The sequence below is a fragment of the Coenobita brevimanus genome, chromosome 46, assembly GCF_032717465.1.
Source record: "Coenobita brevimanus isolate Jiangsu-jjx chromosome 46, ASM3271746v2, whole genome shotgun sequence".
Classification (NCBI taxonomy): domain Eukaryota; kingdom Metazoa; phylum Arthropoda; class Malacostraca; order Decapoda; family Coenobitidae; genus Coenobita; species Coenobita brevimanus.
This window is the reverse complement of record NC_136999.1, coordinates 7,909,682-7,931,326: the sequence shown is the minus strand read 5'-3', so window position 1 is coordinate 7,931,326 and position 21,645 is coordinate 7,909,682. Positions and strand designations below refer to the sequence as shown.

General features: G+C 42.6%; 1 protein-coding gene across 1 annotated transcript in view; it reads right to left on the bottom strand.

Moving 5' to 3' along the window:
* LOC145398758 (lanC-like protein 2) overlaps positions 1–21,645 on the bottom strand; it is a 170,043-nt gene that overhangs the window by 126,355 nt on the left and 22,043 nt on the right. The window contains exons 2-3 of the mRNA XM_080271565.1: positions 12,507–12,619; positions 6,885–7,064 (exon numbers count right to left, since the gene is read on the bottom strand). Of these exons, the coding sequence (XP_080127691.1) occupies positions 6,885–7,064; positions 12,507–12,611 (285 nt within the window). The 5' untranslated portion in view covers positions 12,612–12,619. The remainder of the gene's footprint in view (positions 1–6,884; positions 7,065–12,506; positions 12,620–21,645) is intronic.

The window sequence follows — 21,645 nt, the reverse complement described above, 5'->3', positions numbered from 1 at the left end:
GTCTTTTATGTGCCTTATTGGTGTGATTTGGGTCTTAACCCCTAAAACGCGGCTGTTTACAGTCAATCCCCCCCGAGTGGCGGGGTTGTATCGCGGTCTGAGTACCTGTAGGAAAATATTCGCCAAAAATCAGAGATTAACCCTAGAACATTATACTTGGTATGGCAGATAGTACTTACATTCAGCTTTCTCCAGAGACAGGTGTTGAGCCTTCGTGGACTACCCAAGGACTTGTGGAGACTTGCAAAGTTGGGTAACCAAATCTTCACTTTCACACCTCCAGCAACCCGGTTTCCCCTCTACCACAGCCTCATTCTGTCACAGTAAACTTTATACTACAACGTAAAGGTAGTTAGGAATCCGTATTTGTACAATAAGCACTGAAAATAAGGCTAAAATCAACGGAGCGTACGGCTGACATGCACTGTGGCGGCGGTCTTCCCGTCACTCAACAAACATTTCCATTTTCACAGCTAAAAACATGTATACTACATTATTTTCAATCATATTACTTCCCAAAAGATCACCACGGCGCGCTTTTTATTCTGCCTTACGTCCGCCACTTTATTCTCGTTCCTGTCGGCCGCTTGCACTGACTGGGAAGAGCTAGAACTCGCCATAATCTAACTTTGAAAGCCTGCAGTAAACTGACGCTAAACAGAGGCAAACCGTGAGAAAAAAAGCTAGTGTTACAACTGGGGAAACAAGCGTTTCCTAGTAGCATAAACTGCTTGTGAGAGGAGATCGCAGATTTACAGTTCTGAGCGCTCAGAGCGCTGCCATGTATCACAGCCAGGCTGGCCGGGCCGTGGTGGGGGGGGTATGGGGGGAAAACGCGATATTTGGCAACAACTCAGGTCAGCAGTACAAAGGTAAAGTATGCTAGTTGTAGCTAGAGGGTGGTGGTACTGATAGACAATACCAGCTGGAGCCTGCTTGCCCGCGGTTATTCAAAATTTACTAAAATCGCAAACGCGACGACCCGCCATCCTGCCCTTATGGCCGAGCGTCGCAAACGCGACAATCCGCGTTTTAGGGGTTAAATAGGTGCTATGCATGTCCAGAGGTAGTTGTATAGGTGTTTCTCTGAGTTAGGGTCCATAAGTACAAGTCCATAAGCTGGGGCCCAATATCCGGACAGGACCACTATCTGGACCTGCCTATGGCTCTATTACATCGGATACTGGAGGGATTACTGTACTTGGGTAGTGTGATGAATAAGGATGGAGGTTTGGAGGGTGAAGTGCTTGAAAGGGTACAGTAGGGAAGAATGGCTGCTAGTTCCTTGAAAGCAGTGATAAGAAACAGAGAAGTGAGCATGGAAGTGAAAAAGTTACTACATGACAGTACTGTATTGTGCTACCAACTCTAACGTAAGGAAGTGAAGCTTGGACGTCGTTGGAAGGGCACAAGTCAAGAGTGAGAGCAGTGGAAATGAGTTATTTAAGAGGAGCCTGTGGAGTCACATGGAGAGACAGGCTGACAAATGAGGATATAAAGGAGCGTTGTGGTGTGGATGTGGATGTGATAGGAAGCGTTAGGAGGAATACACTGAGGTGGTTTGGCCATGTGGAGAGGATGGAGGGTGAAAGACTTGCGAAGAGAGTATGTGAGTGAGGTGGGGGGGAGGAGAGGGAGGGGGAGGTCGAGGATGAGATGGAGGGATGAGGTGGAGAGGTATATAAGAGAGGGGGGTATGAGTTGGGAGCAGGGCAGTAAAATGGTGGGGGATAGGGCGATGTGGAGGCGATTTGTTTGTGGCCACCCCGAACGGGATTGAGGCATCTGGCGATAGATAGATAGACCCATGAGCAAAAACCAACCTTCTTGTTGATATTTTTTCAACAAACTCAACTCTAAATACAGAAAATCACACAGAACTTCTCAGTAGACAAAGCTATTGGTCCAGATGAAATTCCATCAATAGTACTTAAAAATTGCTCCCCAATGTTCACTCCCGTAGTGGCAAAATTTTTCCACTTATGCATCTGTACCTCAAGTTTTCCAGCCTCCTGGAAAGAAGCAAATATCCTTCCTGTTCCTAAAAAGGGGACCACTTCTCATCCATCAAATTACAGACTAATCGCTATAACTTCCGTTCTCAGTAAAGTTTTTGACACTAATAAATAAACACATAGTCAAGCACCTATATATCAATAAATTAATCAACGATCGGCAGTATGGATTTAGACAAGAACGTTCCACTGCAGACATTCTTTGCCTTCTTACTCGTCAGATTAGCAAAACAATTGACCAACATGGTGAAACACACACAAAAAAACTTGATATTTCAAAAGCATTTGACAGAGTATGGCACTGGGCCATACTGTCTGACTAAGATGTCACACTATGGCCTCACATCACTGGTTCCTCCAATTTCTTCTTACCTTCATACCTGTAATAGAAAAATACGGGTCATGGTAGACAGAATTTATTCCCAATTTCATTCCATAAATGCTGGAGTACCTCAGGGATTTGTTTTGGCCCCATACCTCTTTCTCATTCATATAAATGACCTCCTGTCACACACAACCCAATACACTCTTATGCTGATGACTCGACACTTCATAGTTCTTTCACATATAGTACCTCCTTTACACAATCTGACACAGTAAGACCTCAATATAATGGATTAATTGGGGCTCAAGCCATTCCGAAAAGGGCTAAATTCTGATAAAAGTGACATCTGGACTTCCCCCTGCTAACTCGGACTTCTTCCAATATATCAGACATTAGTCCAGATTGCATCAACAGTTTTTAAACTGTTTTGACTACCATTGCAGTACTGTACTGTGTTATAACTTCACTATATAAATCAAAAGGTATAATATACAGGGTATATAATAATACTGTACTGTACACTGATAAACATGTCTTTTATTTACCTTATTGTGGTGGACATAGCTAAAGTGGTCAGGCAATCCGGACTGCTTCTGGCTTTATCGGACTTTTTGCGATACTGTCTATAGGAATCTAAACCGGTAGCTCCTCGATTCCAATAAAAGCGAATTCCGGTCTACTGAAGTCTGTTTTATCGAGGTTTTACTTTACTATAAATTCCCAAATAAACACAGCAGTTTCTCTGAACCAGGACCTTTCTAAAATTCATCAATGGGGACAAACAAATCTTGTCTCATTTAATGCTCAGAAAACTAAATACATTAATTTCTCCAACAGAAAGAATCCCTCAGACTCCCACATAATTATAAATGATGTCAATATTCCCATATTCACTACAATTGATATCCTAGGTGTCACACTAAACACCAACCTAAGCAGGACAGTTTATGTTAAATCCCTTGCTAAAAATGCTTCTAAAATAATGGGACTTCTGTACAGAGTTTGCGAATTCTTCGCTGATGAGCAGTTGACCATAATATACAAGTCATGTGCGTTCTCAGATCGAATACTGTTCGCCACTGTGGAGTGGATGTGGAGTGGTCATATTGAGGCAGTTGGAAAAAATTCAAAATAAAGCCATTAGATTAATCAATAATCCTGCCATTACGCAGGACCTTCCTCCATTATCAGTACATAGAGATGTTGCATCTTTAGCATTATCTTACTGGTATTTTTACTGTTCAGTGATCTGATGAACTTGCTTCAATTGTGCCTCCCCCTCACATTGTCTCCCGAAATACTCGGGCAGCTGGGAGCGCCCATGAACTCCCACTCTCTCCCCTGCAATGCACAACCTCTGCTTATCAAAATTCATTTATCCTCAGAACTACTACTCTCTGGAATTCACTTCCTGGTAGTTGCTTGCCACAAACATTTAATCCACTTTTATTTATATCCAGTTGTTATAAAGGATTCATGAATGGAGGATGCCTTTAGGCACAAGGACTTGTTCTTTTTATTACCTTTGTTTTTCCTTCCTCCATTTACTGTCTCTTAAAAAAAAAAAAAAAATGGCTTGCCTGATTTGAGTGGGAGGTGACAGTCAGACGAGGAACCGGTCGAGCAGAGGTAGGTGGAGTGGGTGTGGGGGGGAGGCCCTGGGAGGTGGAGGGGAGGTGGTGGGGCCCCAACAGGAAAGGAATAGGCCCCATACACACCCCCACGATGGTATGGAGGGGGTATGGGGGAGATTTGGGTGGGAAGAAACAGTGAGAAGAGGATCCAATGGGGTAGAGAGAGGTGGAGAGATGACTGGGGGAGGGGAGAGGCTTTCCCACCACATGTAGGGGGACCAATCTTGCCACCAGATATTGTTGTTCCCATTTGCTAGCTTCCATTTACATCATCAAAGAGGCGTGGCAACCTCTTCCCAGTTTTTTGTGACTTCCACTAAATCGATTTGGATCGGACTGAACGTACCTTGTCTAAAACACATCAATGGATGATGAACGGACTTTAGGAGTTAACTATGATGTGAAAGTGGTAATAATAGTAAAAAGTACCAGTACTGTACATAATTCATTAGAGGTTGCTAATGGTCTGATCATGAACTGCATGGTTTCAACCCTACAGTATGCATGCAAGGCATGTGGAGAATTTTTCAGTACTTTCTGGGAAAAACAAGAAGTACAGTACAACCTCGATATAAAGGACTTCAACAGATCAGAATTCACTTTTATTGGAATCGAAGAGCTACCGGACTAAATTCCTATATATAAGAAAAAGTCCGACGAAGCCAGAAGCAGTCCGGACTGCCTGACCATTTCAGCTATGTTCACCACAATAAGGTAAATAAAAGACATGTTTATCAGTGTACAGTACAGTATTATTATATATATTATACAATTTGATTATTGTAGTGAAGGTATAATATAGTACAGTAATGCAACGGTAGTGAATACAATTTAAAAATCGTTGGTGCGATCCAGACTAATGTCTGACATATCAGAAAAAGTCTGGGTTAGCAGGAGGCAGTTCGGATGTCGCTTTTATTGGAAATTCGTTTTTTTCGGCATGGCTTGGACCCCAATTAGTCCGTTAGGGTGAGGTCTTACTGTATAATCAATGTCGTTGTTGTTGTGGCTTAACCTTTATCTGTGTGGTTGAGCAGACCCATCAACCATATTATGGAAATGCTTCTGTGGGGATGTCTTACAGGTAAAGTACAGGTATATAAACCATGCAGAGAACCAGCAACCAACTGTGGTACTGCAGAGTGCCTTGCTAAAGTCATCTCAGGGTTCTTTCCCATAGAGAAGTACAAGGGGAAATGTGATAAGATTTGGATCCTGGGTGGACACTCCAGTTAATTCACCTTCATTCCATCCAGAGAACACAGCACCACCACGTGTAGGATCCTCATCAATGCCTCGAATACAGTGTAAAATATGGTACAGTACATCTATCTGCTGCATTTGATCATTAGCTTAATATCCAAAATAAGACTGATATGAAAGAGAAGGGATATTATTCTACATAAAACACTCTGACAGAAGCTACCAGCAGTCACTCCTCACTTAAAGTCTAGGAAGTGTCCAGGTAAAATAACCATCTATCTATCTATCTATTGCCAGACGCCTCAATCCCGTTTGGGGTGGCCACAAACAAATCGCCTCCAAGTCGCCCTGTCCCCCACCATTTCACTGCCCTGCTCCCAACTCACACCCCCCTCTCTCATATACCTCTCCACCCCATCCCTCCATCTCATCCTCGGCCTCCCCCTCCCTCTTTCCCCCTCCACCTCACTCATATACACTCTCTTCGTCAGTCTTTCACCCTCCATCCTCTCCACATGGCCAAACCACCTCAGTGTATTCCTCATAACGCTTCCTATCACATCCACATCCACACCACAACGTTCCTTTATATCCTCATTCGTCAGCCTGTCTCTCCACGTGACTCCACAGGCTCCTCTTAAATAACTCATTTCCACTGCTCTCACTCTTGACTTGTGTCCTTCCAACAATGTCCAAGCTTCACTTCCGTACGTTAGAGTTGGTATCACAATACTGTCATGTAGTAACTTTTTCACTTCCATGCTCACTGTATGCTAATTATAGTGAGACCGGGTTCTGGTTCATGACCGAAGGGATAAAAGCATAAACTAAAAAAAAAATCTCATTTCTGACTTTCAAATGACTTTATAAAAAATCACACAACTTAGATGAGAAAGCGAGAAGTCATCACCAATGTAATGATGAAATATCCATCCATCCATCATCCAATTCTACGTTGCCCCATGAGGAGCATAGGAACCCTAGGTTAGGCAAGCTGGTCCTGACATTTAAGATGAATGTGGCCAACCTCGCTCATCCCTGAGTGGCATTATGTGAGCAATAAACCCCAACCACCCCTTGGATATAAACCTTCATCGACTCACTCCAGCTGGAGCACCGCAATTAACCACTAAACCACCAGGCGCCATAATTTGGTTATATGGTTACCACCCACCATAGTAAATGGTTCCCTGGTGTACAGGAAACCATTCGGCTTGCCACTCAGTGCAGAGTCACCCATAGACAGAAGGGACAAGAAAGAATGCAGGAAAAATAGACAAAAGAGGGAGTGTAAAGTCACCTGCAGGCAGAAGGACGGGGAAAGAATGAAGTAAAGTAAGACAGAAGAGGAAGGTAGGAAAGGAAAAGGGCAGACACTCGAGAGCAGCACTACATCGAGTGAGTGGAAAGTGAGTGCCCCCACCTACCACAATGGTGAAACAAATACTGTTTAAATTTATATGAAGACTACTCTCTCCACTTCTACTTGGCCCAAAAGTGCCATCTCTGTTTTGAATGCTGTGTTGTAACTGGAGGTTAATACTAAAATATGGTGGTAGTCATGAAGAAGTGCTACAGGAAATATGTAGTGCTAGAGTACTGACTCATCTGCCCCTGAGGTACAGGAAATGAGCTACAAAAAGATTAAATCTCCATCTAGTTAAGGTGGATGAACTGTAGCTACATATCTCAAGGCTACGAACTCACCATTAAATACTTCTCATCCTTGTAATGGTCATAGAGACGGAGATACAGCACAGCATATCCTGAGGTTCCCGTATACACAGAGTAGTCAGCCTGGCCTTCTGTTCCTCTTATGCCAGTTTCCCATGAATGCAGGAGTGTACTAATGTTGTCTAGAGCTGTCACCAGATATCTCGCTGAGAGCTGCAAAATTAATAACACTGAAGTTATACAGGGCAATCTATAAACACTCCATCACAGACTTCTATCTATCTATCTATTGCCGTACGCCTCAATCCTGCAAGGGGTGGCCACAAACAAAGTGCCTGTCCAATGCCATTTCACTGTCTTCCCCCCAGCTCTCATATACCTCTCCACTCCATCTCTCCATCTCATTTTCAGCCTCCCTCTTCCCCCTCCACCTCGCTCACATACACACTCCTTGTTAGTCTCTGGCTCTCTATCCTCTCCACATGGCCAAAACACCTCAGTGTATTTCTCCTAATGCTTTCTATCACATCCACATCCACGCCACAATGCTCCTTCACTTCCTCATTTGTCTACCTCTCTCTCTCTCTCTCTCTCTCCATGTAACTCCACATCTATCTATCTATTGCCAGACGCCTCAATCCCGTTTGGGGTGGCCACAAACAAATCGCCTCCAAGTCGCCCTGTCCCCCGCCATTTCACTACCCTGCTCCCAACTCACACCCCCCTCTCTCATATACCTCTCCACCCCATCCCTCCATCTCATCCTCGGTCTCCCCCTCCCTCTTCCACCCTCCACCTCACTCACATACACTCTCTTCGTCAGTCTTTCACCCTCCATCCTCTCCACATGGCCAAACCACCTCAGTGTGTTCCTCACAACGCTTCCTATCACATCCACATCAACACCACAACGCTCCTTTATATCCTCATTCGTCAGCCTGTCTCTCCATGTGACTCCACATGCTCCTCTTAAATAACTCATTTCCACTGTTCTCACTCTTGACTTGTGTCCTTCCAACAACGTCCAAGCTTCACTTCCGTACGTTAGAGTTGGTATCACAATACTGTCATGTAGTAACTTTTTTACTTCCATGCTCACTTCCCTGTTTCTTATCACTGCTTTCAAGGAACCAGCAACCTTTCTTCCCTGCTGTACCCTTTCAAGCACTTCACCCTCCAAACCTCCATCCTTACTCATCACACTACCCAAATACTTAAACGTACTCACATTTTCCAATTCCTCACCATCCAACCTCGCTATACATTCACTGACTTCACCTCTCTCAAAGACCATCACTTTACTCTTCCCTACATTCACCTTTAGGTTCCGTTTCTTACACACTCTCTCAAACTCATCCACCAAGCCTTGCAGCTCCCCTTCATCTTCACTCAACAACACAGTATCATCTGCAAACAACAGTACAGGGAGTTTCCAAACACTATCCTCTCTCACCAGGGCCACTCCAACATCCACTACCCTACCTTGTACCTCTTTTATTACCCCATCCATGTACAGATTGAACAGCCATGGAGACATGACACATCCCTGTTTCAAACCAACTTTCAAAGAGAAAAATTCACTTAGTTCACCATCCACACGCACTGCAGCCTTAGCACCATCATACATACTCTTCACAGCATTCAACAACTTCCCATCTACTCCATATATTCTTAACACTTTCCACAATCCTTGTCTATCCACCCTGTCATATGCTTTCTCCAAATCCATGAAAGCCGCATACAACTTCTTTCCCTTCTCTAGAAACTTTTCCACTAAAGATCTAAGAATGAATATCTGATCTACACAACCTCTTCCCTTCCTAAAGCCTCCCTGTTCTTCTCCAACTAATTTCTCTGTTCTTTCTCTAACTCTGTCTATAAGTATCCTACCATACACTTTTCCTATTATACTAAGAAGACAAATGCCCCTATGATTACCACACACTTCTTTTTCCCCTTTTCCTTTGTACAAGGGAATAATTATACCTGACTTCCAATCCTCCGGGACTCTACCTTCCTCCCAGGCCAATCTGCACATCTTCCACATCCATTCTACTACTATCTCTCCCCCATGCTTCAGCATCTCACCACACACTCCATCAATTCCTGGGGCTTTCCCGATTTAACTTTCTTCATTGCTTCCACAACCTCTATCCTACTGATTTCTACCTGTCTTCTCACCTCCCTCCTTCTCCCAGCCATTCCCCAGCCACTTATACTCGCATTACTTCCATCCTCTACGTTCAACAATTCCTTAAAGTGTTCTCTCCATCTGCTCACTTTTTCTCCCTTCTCCACTAGTAATCTACCATGTTTATCTTTCACTCCCCTGCTAACTTCACTTCCACCCTGTCTTACTCTTTTCACTTCTCTCCAGAACATTTTCTTACAGTCCCTCCACTTTACACTCAAATTCCTCCCAAATTCCTGATCCACTCTCTTCTTACTCTCTCTTACTAATCTTTTCACCTCTCTCTTCCTTTCCACATATAACTCTCTCTTCTGCCTCTCAACTTCTTCCACGCCCCTATTTCTCATCCATTCATTGTATGCTTTCTTCTTTTGTGCCACAGCCTGTTTCACCTCTTCAGTCCACCACGCTGTTCCTTGCACCCCCCTCCGTCTTCTCTTCCTTCCACACACCACATCACATGCTGCACATATTTCTTCTGTAAATATCTTACACACACCTTCCACGTCTCCCATCTGCTCCAATTCATATTTGCCCAATCGTTCCTCCACTTCTCTCTTATACTCTGCCTTTTTCTCATCCTCTTGTAACCTTTCCACTCTCCTTGCAACTACTCCTTCCTCTCGTCTTTCCCTTCTTCTATTCCTCCATCTTACTTGCATCCTAATTCTGGCCACCACCAAGTAGTGGTCAGAAAGGCCGCTCCCCCAACCTCTATAAACTCTTGCATCCAATATACATCTTTGCATCCTTTCATCCACACACACATAATCAATCATTGCCTTCCTTTCATTCAGTTCACCACCCACCCTTCTCATCACTCGCCATGTATACCTGTGGATCATTTTATGCCTGAAGAGGGTATTGGCTATTACCAACCCCCTCCCAGCACAGATGTCCACTAACGCACTCCCATTCTCATCTATCTCAGCAGGCACACCCACTCACCAACTATTCCATCCACCTTCACATTACCAACTTTACCATTCATATCACCGATCAAAAACACTCTCTCATTCCTTCCAAACTTTTCCATGCACACTTCCACATTTGTCCAGAACTCTTCTCTCACTCTTCTAGCACGATCTTGCGTTGGCGCATACACACACACAATCGCCCACATTTGTATTCCAACTTTCAACTTTACCCACACAATCCTTGACCCAACTGATCCATACTGTCTTATGCTCTTCTTCCATCTTTTACTCACAACTATACACACTCCTTCCTTTGCCCTCTCATTCTCATCTACTCCTGCACATATACCCCATCCATACTCCCATTCTCTCACACTTTCTCCTCTCCATTTTGTTTCAGTTATTCCACATACATCCACTTTCGCATCCTCAAGCACCTGGACAATCTCTCTCTCTTTCACCTCATCATTCGCTCCTCTTACATTCCATGTACACATTACCAAGTCCTTTGTCCGGTCCTGGGTCGTCAACGTTTGGTCAGTCCTTGTCCGAGGCTTCTTGTTTGTTTTTTTAGTTAGTTGTTTTCCGGGGAGGGGCACTAACCCTCCGCCAACCCTTTTAGTCGCCTTTTACGACAAGCAGGGATACTGGGGGAGTATTCTTGAAAACCCCCCTACCTTCTAACAAGGTCCGAGTTTCACTTCCAAACGTTTGAGTCGATATCACAATACTATCATGCAGCGACTTTTTTACTTCCAAGCACACTTCCCTATTTCTTCTCACTGCTTTCAAAGAACAGCCACCTTTTTTCCTTGTTGTACCTTTTCAGACACTTCATCCTCCAAACTTCCATCATTACTAATCACAATACCCAAGTATGTAAATGCACTCACATCACAGACTTACCTGGCAATATCTTAGGTGTTGCAGGGATGGTTAAATCTGCTGTGTGGGCATAGGTGAAGCAGTTGGAGTAGGAAATAAATTAATGATGCAGATTACACATTGGCAATGCTAACTGAACCATCCCCACAACACATAAAAATTTGTCTGAAAAAAAAAAAAAAAAAAAAAAAAAAAAAAAAGGGGGGGGGGATAAATGTGGGGGCAGATGCCCTGAGGTGCTGCCTTTGAGCCTGTGGTGGGTTATTCACTGCAAATCCCAGGATACAAGGCCACTGCATTATCCATGTTGCCACAGTTGCCTCCCCTAGGTGTTACCCTAGCTCCTAAATACTCATTTTATCTTCCAACCCACAAAGGGTGGATGGATACCTGAGTTGAGTGACGCCAGCTGCCCGCACCAAGATTTGAACCCTGGCACTAACAGGCCAGCAGCATCACATTCAGCAGTGCTAACTACTCAGCCACTGTGGCTGAGTGGAAGAAGAGCATTATATATAGGGTACCCTGTATACAGCCAGACTTCAATTACCGTAACACACCAAGCCCGGGGATGTCTACTCCATTTTAATCTTGCCATCTCCTGACAACTTTATTCAACCTAGGATACGGGTTAAATATTACCTAACACACCCATCCAATACAAGAAGCCTTCCCTAAGCTGAGTAAAATAATTTGGTAAACAGAAAGTGCACACTAGAAAAGGGCATCACCTGCAATCAAGGGGTTCAAGTCCAGGAAGCTTGCAAGCAAAATATTACTTTAAATGACACAACGTGAGACATGACGATATTAAAAGTGCACACACACACACACACACACACACACACACACACACACACACACACAAAATAATTCTAACATTAATTTCAAACAACCTGTTAATAAATTAATAGTAATTTAATCTGCAGAAAATGCATTAATTCACAACCAACTCAACAGTGAAACAACTATCAACAAGGACTAACTCTACCACTAGAAGGATTACATTCATATATGGGAACGTTTGCTGCAAAGATAGTTCTATTTCAACCTGAAGCCTAGGACCAACTACACAACCATTAAAAAGAAAGAAATTACTGTATATCCAGGTTGGGCCAAATTGTTGTATCTTCAATTAAAAAAAAAAAAAAAAAAAAATCAGTATTTGGTTATATTTTCTCCTATACTTTTCTTTACTATATAAAACAACATACCTTGCACACTACAATATACCCTTTTTACTCTAACCAGACCTAAAATTACCATCTCTAAATCATTAAACTGATACAAGAAATTAACACATAATGTGATGCTAATTATGAAGAAGTGCTGAGCCAGAGTATTGTCTCTTTCTGTTGCTGAAGTACTGTATTCATATCTGAAATAAAGCTGCAAAAGAGCAAAAATCTGGGCCATGTTAAAATGAAAAGGGTACAACACCACAGCATACCATAATCAATGCATTAACCATTTCCATAAGTTCTCATTATACTCTATGTCACCTGTTTTGTCACTGCTTTTTATTGTTATAAAAGAAATATTGCTTATTACAGTTTCATTGCTTCCTATAAGGTGCATTTGCTAATTACTCCCATTATTCTGTACCAGTTATATGGAAAAAGCTGTGATATTTTGCAAGGACATAAAATACTTAAAACAAACCCTTTTCTTATCTGGATCTAAAATCTGGGCTTCATCATCCCCAATCTCCCCTGGAAATGGGTTGACAAAGGAGCGGTCATCTCTAAGTTCAAAACTAGTAGCCATGTTTTTGTCTGTAAAGTAAGAAAAGAAATACGTAAATATAAAAAACACAATTTATGCATACAATACTTGGGGTCACTTTAATATTTCACAACTATTTCTCATTGCAATCTGTTACCATCCTGATACTGCATAGTTCCCTAACTCAAAATTACCATTTTATACGTACTTTAATTCTACTAAAGTCTACATATTTTGATGATGCACTACAGTACTGTACTACAGTGCTACAACGGACCCTTGTTATACAATGAAGTGGTATGTGACAAATCACTTATACAACAATGAAAAAGTTAGGATTTTTTTTTTTTTCAAAATATGATACCGGTAGCACTTTTGTTGAAACATTAAACTCTCAATTATCTTGCGCAATTCAGCCAAGCCCTAAGCCAGTTAAAGCAAAACGCTGGATATTGCATACTGTGGTACCCCCCATCAGCTCAATATTCGACATCAAACCGGATATTGCATTACTATCCATCTCGATCATCTGTCTTAAAATCTTTCTCATGTGTAAAAGATGAAAATTAAGCATAAAATACAATAAAATAATGATACAGTACAGCATTACTGTAACACAGTTCTGGTTGGCTACCACTTATTAGCCGGCTGACCCACCTTAACACTGGCAATTGCACAGAACCGCCAGTTACATCCCGTTTTGGTGCCAGATAATGCTTAATTTTGCTAGATATTGCTTTAATGGAGTCGAGCCAGCAGTACCGGATACTGCATTGGGCCGGATATTGCAACGACGGATAACTGAGATTTTATTGTATGATCATTATGATCCTGTAAGAAGCCTCACTGGTTGATATATGATCACTCTTTTTGTTTCTGTGATCACCAACATGTAAGCTTGCAGTCAACTGTTTGTTCCAAGATGACCTCTGAACTCGGTCCTATCGGGTGTGTTAGTGTCGGTGGTAGAACAACAGTGTGGTGTTAGAGTTCAAGCAGCAAGTGAAGTGCAGTAAAGTCAAATAACCACCAGCATAGGTGAGTTAGAAATTAATTATTAGACTTATTTTTGGTGGTAGGCAGCAAATGCTTATTTTTGGTAGTAGGCAGCAAATGAAGTCTACTAGTTAAAGAGAGTTTGAAACTTATTTTTGACTCAGCTGGGTGAGTGACTTTTGGCCAATAACATACCCCCATTGAACCCATGTTGCAAGTGACATAGTATATGATAAATTGTTAAGCAATGAATTTTTTCAAACACATCTTCATTATAAAATGAGGGCGTACGTGTGTGTGTCTGTGTGTAAATATATAAATATATAGACGGTATATATATATAGTAAACTCTCCATTATCCCACGTAATTCAGCCAAGCCCTACGCCAGTTAAAGTAAAATGCCGGATATTGTATACTACCCCCATCAGCTCAATATTCGGAGTCAAGCCGGATACTGCTTTACTATCTGTCTCCAACCTCTATCCTAAAAACTTTCCCATAAGTAAATGATGAAAATAAAGAATAAAATACAACAAAGTAATGATCTATCTATTTATTTATTGCCAGATGCCATAATCCCATAAGGGGTGGCCATTTGACTATGAGTTATTTGTTTTATGGGGAGGGGCACTAACCCTCCACCAACCCACTTACTGAAACATAGAGAGCACGTATGGTTTCGTTATATGGTTACCACCCAGCGTTGTAAATGGTTTCTTGGCTTACAGGAAACCATTAGGCTTGTCACTCAATGTAAAGCTGCCTGTAAAGGAGAGAAAAGCAATAAGAAGTGACAGGAAAGATGGGAGAAATAGGAAGAGAGGACGGCAGGCACAGAAAATGAATGATAAAGACTAGGGAAGAAGTAGGCAGCACTACATCAAGTGAGTGGATGATGGTCGCCACCACCTACCAACAAAAGTAATGATACAATACAATAATGCAGTACACCACATCATACGGTGCATCGATAACTGGTGCTTTATTAGACCGAACACAAGATGTAGGGGAACATTCCCACAATCCAAACAATTTGAACGTCCATTGCCTCGCTAGTCTGACATCTCACCTCTCCCTAGGTTTGAAATAAGGCTCTCGTGGTCCTCCCATCCTCCTTATATCCTCTCTCTTCTCCCCCTCCCCCCTGTCCCTCCTTTTTATCCCCTGTCCCTCCTCCATCCCCCACCACATTAAGCACTACCAGGCATGTCTCCCTCCCTCTCCCCCTGCCTTCCCCCACCCCTGGTTGTCTCCCTTTCCATCCCCCCACTCTCCCCCACTCCCACTTGTCTCCCACATGCACGTGTGTGTGTGTGTGTGTGTGTGTGTGTGTGTGTGTGTGATTGAGTGAGTGAGTGAGTGAGAGTGGTTAGTGAGTGAGTGAGTGACAATGGTGAGCAAATGAGTGAGAATGGTGAGTGAATGAGCGAAGGAGTGAGTGTGTGAGAATGGTAAGTCAATGAATGAGTGAATGAGTGAGAGTGGTGTGTAAGTGAAATTGGTGAGTGACTGGGTGAGTGAGTGAGAGTGGTTAAGTAAGTGAGAGCGGTGAGTGAGTGATAGTAGTGAGTGAGCGAGTGACTGAGTGAGACTGGGGGGGGGGATAGTAAGGCTGTTTGGCTTTCTTGCCTCCTTCCTTGTCCCCCCACCCTCCCACACCCCCACTTGTCTCCCTCACCCACCCTTGTTTAGCACACGGCCAGCAGTCTGTCTGGCTGGTTAGTAGCCTTGAAGCAATGTTGAACACTGCACATCCCACCACGCTAACATCCTGCATTGATGTTTGATGTGCCATTTTTTAGCAATAGTACTGTTTATGAGGACAGTAACATTACCCATGGCATTTCTGTGTTAGCCTCTACTGATTAACCCCTTAAACGCGGATCGTCGCTTTTGCGACGGTCGGCCCAAAGGACAGAACGGCGGATCATCGCGTTTGCGATTTGAGTTAATTTTGAATAACCGCGGGCAAGCAGGCTCCAGCTGGTATTGTCTATCAGTACCACCACCCTCTAGCTACAACTAGCATACTTTACCTTTGTACTACTGACCTCAGTTGTTGCCAAATATCGCGTTTTCCCCCCATACCCCCCCCCCACCACGGCCCGGCCAGCCTGGCTGTGATACATGGCAGCGCTCTGAGCGCTCAGAACTGTAAATCTGCGATCTCCTCTCACAAGCAGTTTATGCTACTAGGAAACGCTTGTTTCCCCAGTTGTAACACTAGCTTTTTTTCTCACGGTTTGCCTCTGTTTAGCGTCAGTTTACTGCAGGCTTTCAAAGTGAGATTATGGCGAGTTCTAGCTCTTCCCAGTCAGTGCAAGCGGCCGACAGGCACGAGAATAAAGTGGCGGACGTAAGGCAGAATAAAAAGCGCGCCGTGGTGATCTTTTGGGAAGTAATATGATTGAAAATAATGTAGTATACATGTTTTTAGCTGTGAAAATGGAAATGTTTGTTGAGTGACGGGAAGACCGCCGCCACAGTGCATGTCGGCCGTACGCTCCATTGATTTTAGCCTTATTTTCAGTGCTTATTGTACAAATAGGGATTCCTAACTGCCTTTACGTTGTAGTATAAAGTTTACCGTGACAGAATGAGGCTGTGGTAGAGGGGAAACCGGGTTGCTGGAGGTGTGAAAGTGAAGATTTGGTTACCCAACTTTGCAAGTCTCCACAAGTCCTTGGGTAGTCCACGAAGGCTCAACACCTGTCTCTGGAGAAAGCTGAATGTAAGTACTATCTGCCATACCAAGTATAATGTTCTAGGGTTAATCTCTGATTTTTGGCGAATATTTTCCTACAGGTACTCAGACCGCAATACAACCCTGCCACTCGGGGGAGATTGACTGTACACAGCCGCGTTTAAGGGGTTAAATAAGGTATACGAGAGTTTGGGTTTGGGTCTGGAAAGCATCTCTGGCTTTTCTTCAGAATCTTATGGGGAAAAGTACTTCGATATCTGACATACTCGCTGACTGAACACTCCCACTGCTACACAACACTGCCGGATATAGAGGTATAGGTGTATAGTATGTAATCCCTCATTTATCCGGACGTGTTCACTATCCAGATATTGGACCTTGGCACTACTAAACCATTATCCAAATTTACATGCTATTATCTGGGCATAAAAGTCCCCGCGAACTTCGGCCGGCCATCTGACATATTCAAACATTCGGTATCGTGGCCGCTGGGCTCTTGCCGTGCGCGGGAAATAGGCCATTACCCACAACCTGAGCTCAAATGTCCATCCACCACTGAGCTGAATGGTCAAAGTCGCGCACTGGTCAGATCACTCCCTACTAACCTCGTGCACCCGAGTAATACCGACTGTAACCCAAACATGGTGTCAAAACATCTGTACGCATCCTCATCTAATGTCCAAAGTTGCGCGGCCACCAGGATTAGTCTTTCCCAACTGCCACCACTCGTATAAAACACACCACAAGCCACAAGTCAGGTGAAAACGTCAATTCACCTCAACACTGAATGTCCAAAGTCACCTGGTCACTGGGAGTTGTGCCAATGTGAGTGTAAGACAGACCACAAGTCACATGTCAGGTAAAAGCGCCCATCTGCCTTGTGACAGAAGCCCACAGCTGTGCTTCTACCCCCCTCCCGTCGCTCCTCCATACCCTCCCATGCTCCCTGCCGTGCTAGCTATGCCACCAGCTCCCCCCTCAGTCCCTCCCCTCCTTCACGCTGAAAGCACTGACTGATGAGTTTGTAAAGTTTTGGGCAATTTATTCGAATACTATTGGTCATATCAAAATTCTGCACAATCCATGAGAAAGCTCATTAAATTCTGCATCTAAACATATGCTTAACTCTTGCAAGGTGTAGGCAAAATTTTGCACAAGGATTGTTATATGAAGGTAAGTTTTACTCTTGAACACCATTTATTTTCACTGCAGTTTTGTTATTGTACTAATCAGTTTTATGTGTTTTTATTAGCTTATCTTATAGGATAGACACCAGTGAAGATAATGGTATACTATTTATACCAATATAACCAATTTCCACTGGCATACTGTATTTGGCCATGGATTTTTTTTTTTTTTTTAAATACCCCGGGGCAGCTACCACTACTGTCACAGAAAGATAAGTGATTTTCCAACCGTCTTCAAGTTTTTTATGGATTTTTGTTGTTTATGCATGGTTTTCTTGGTGTTTAACATTAATATGGATATTCCTGTGTGTGTTTTGATGTCTCAATATGGCAGAATGACTGGAAAACTCTGCCAACATTTGGAGGGGCACTGTATATATAGATATTTTTTCTTTCTATATTTTTTTTCCATGGTTTTCTTGGTATTTAGCATTACTTTGGATATTCCTATGTGTGCTCTGATGTCTCAATATGGCAGAATGACTGGAAAACAGTGACAAAATCAGGAGGGGTACTGTACATACACTAGTGTAGAAGGTCGGGTGTTTTTTGGTTTTCAATGTTTTATTTTCATGGTTTTCTTGGTGTTTAGCATTACTTTGAATATTCCTATGTGTGTTTTGATGTCTAAATATGGCAGAGTGGCCTGAAAACAGTGCCAATATTAGGAGGGGTAGTGTACATACACCAGTGTACAGGTTGGGTGTTTTTTGGTTGTCAATGTTTTTTTCATGTTTTTTTTTTGGTGTTTAGCATTACTTTGGATATTCTTATGTGTGTTTTGATGTCTATGTGTTCTGATGTCTAAATACAGCAGACTGACCTGAAAACACTGCCAAAATTAGGAGGAGAACTGTAGCCGACATACAGTGTTGTATTGGTCGGGTGTTTTTTGGTTTTCATTTTTTTTTTCTTTTCTTTTTTTTTTTTGGCTTAGTTTTCTTGGTGTTGAAAATTATTCTAGATAATCCTATGTATGTTTTGATGTCAAAATATGGCAGAATGGCCAGAAAACACTGCCAAAATAAGGAGGGCACTGTATATACAGTAGTGTTTAGGTAGGGTATTTTTTGGTTTTCATTGTTTTTTCTGCATGGTTTTCTTGGTTTTTAGCATTACTTTGGATATTCCTTTGTGTATTTTGATGTCTAACTATACCTGAATGACTGGAAAACACTGCCCAACATTCAACCACATAGGTTAGGTATAGGTTGGAGGTTGGGCATAGGTAGGGTCTGGGTATGGTAGGGGAACAGTGCTCATTATCCGGATGCTGCCACTACCCGGACATGCTTTTGGCTCTATTATGTCCGGATAAATGAGGAATTACTGTATATCTATCCATCTATTGTCAGACGTCTTAGTCCCGTAAGGGGTGGCCACAAACAAACAGCCTCCATGTAGCCCTGTCCAATGCCATTTCACTGCCCTGTTCCCAGCTCACACCCCTCTCTCTCGTATACCTCCCCACTCCATTCCTCCATCTCATCCTTGGCCTCCCCCTCCTTCTCCTTCCCACCACCTCCTTCACATACACTCTCCTCATCAGTCTCTCGCTTTCCATCCTCTCCACATGGCCAAACCATCTCAGTGTGTTTCTCTTAACACTTCCCATCACATCTACATCTGCACCACAATATTCTTTCACTTCCTTATTTGTCAGTCTGTCTCTCCATGTGATTCCACATGCTCCGCTCAAATAAATCATTGCCACTGGTCTCACTCTTTACTTATGTTCCTCCAACAAGGTCCAGGTTTCATTTCTGTACATTAGAGATGGAATCAAAATACTGTCATGCAGTAACTTTTTCATTTCCATGCCCACTTCCTTGTTTCTCATCACTGCTCTAAAAGAACCAGCAAACTTTCTTCCTTGTTGTACCCTTTCAAGCACTTCACCCTCTAAACTTCCATACCTACTCATCACACTACTCAAGTACTCAACCCCTACACACATCACAAATACGCTAATTCTCGCATATTCACCATCATTTTCTGAGTAACAAGGGAAAATATTTAGTTACAGCCAACCAGGTCATTTTCTTTCTCGCCTATGGAACCCAGGTTTTCTTTTGAGTAGCAGGTAGGGTTACTCAGGGTATTTCCAATCACTGTTTCACAAATAACCATAAACTGTAACACTTATTGCAATGCACTTGTAAATTTATTATAAAACACTTGTTTCACAGCACTTAGTAGATATAACTTATAATATCTTACATTTCACTTATATATATATATAAAAAAAAAAAAACTTGTGAATACCTGTTTACTATTTACAGGTTCCCAAACACCTGCTCAGTCACTGAGCCCTTTCCCAAGCGGTAAGGGCAGAACCTTCGCGGGGGTCAATGGTGCAATCGGCCCCGCGAGTGGGGGAGTGGAATCGGACAAGGAAGATGAGGAAGACATCACTCTACACTCTACCAGTGCTGTGTACAGACTGAGCCGTACGTCAGGTACCTTGGGTACCTACCTGTGGTTGTTATAGAAAATGGTCATGGGTTCAAGGGGTGGCGAGAAGATGCTCGCAGCTATAAAAGTCAACCGGCATTGCTCTGATGCCAAATTGTAATGGCTGTACATGTCAGCTGGCACGTAGTGGTTAAACACAATTGCATTTTCCATTTCCTCCTCATCCAGCCTCACTGTACATTCAGTGACTTCATTTCTCTCGAAGACCATAACATTACTCTTCCTTACATTCATCTTTAGATTCCGTTTCTTACACACTCTCCCAAACTTATATGCAGGTATATACAGTAATCCCGCATATTTCGCGGTAGTTACGTTCTTGTAACCCCCGCGAAAAGTCAATTCCGCGAATACTCTATTAACAATTGAAAACTTGCACTTGTGTCCACCATGCTGCCCATCACACAGTCCATGTCCATACTGATTGCGAGACAATTCGCCGTCAGACAATTCCCCGTCAAAACATGGACGATTCCCCTTCAGAACAATTCGCACCCTGCACGATTCCCCGCCATTCTATAAATATACTAATCAATACTTTCATCAATATACTTATTATTAATTAATCAATACTTTAATAACTATATTTCAGGGGGATCCAGCAAAGTCTATGTTCAGTAGCGTAGGTTCTGGATATTATTTATTAGTTGCACCTTTAGTCAATAATTAACTTGTTTCTTCCTCGCTGTAGTCGCCTTTGAATTATATTCTAGCGTCACCCACAGCTATCTTCATTAATGAAGGCGAATTGTTTTGTGTTTGTTGTGACTGCGAATTGTCCCGAAAACCTCCATACTCATCCCGAAATACCTTCTTACAAGATTGAAAGCACATACTCCATTATGAAGGAAAAACGTAAACACCGTACTGTAATACACAATTATCTACACATTTATTAACAAAACAGTACAAAATAAAAAGATGCATTAACTGGTGATAGCAAACACTCGCACGGTCGTTTCTTAGCTTGTCCAGTAACACAATTTTCTCTGCTAAGGTCATAACTTGATCGTTTTGTCACTTTGGAGTTCTTACTAATTGTATTATTAGCCTTTGGTGAGGCTGGCTTACGTCCTGGGGCCATGTGGAAAGCAAGTGGGAGGCAAGAGACTCATATCATAGTGTGGTTACAACCACAACAGCCGCTTAACGCAGTCAGGCGTGGACTGAAGAATGCGAGGCAGAGAGCAGTGTTGCCATATCCAAACAACGAAATTATGCTAGGGCAATGAAAAAATTATGCTAGATTGAGCATATTTGTTCCAAGTAAAAAATGAATTATGCTAACTTGACGCTAAATGATAAAATTCTATACATATTCGTGCAACATATTAATTATATATTGTTTACTATGAAAATATTAAAATGAACCTACATACAGTAAGAGGATAAATATCGGTATCTACCCATACTGCTTTTTCCCACGAAACTTACGTTTTTCTGATGGATTTTGATGTGATTCGTTCGATTTTGAGCATCATTTCCGTCGGAAATAACCAGATTTTGAGATATGACCCCCCCCCATCCCCCTGAAATAATGAGGGATCTTTGGGGAATCGGGGGTTATAGGGAGGGGGGGAAACACAGAAAATGGTCATTTCCGACTGAAATGAAGCTGAAAATCGAATGAATCATACCAAAATCCATCGGAAAAACCTAGGTTTCATGGGTAAAGTACAAAGCTCAAACTTATCCTAACCTAACCGAACCAAA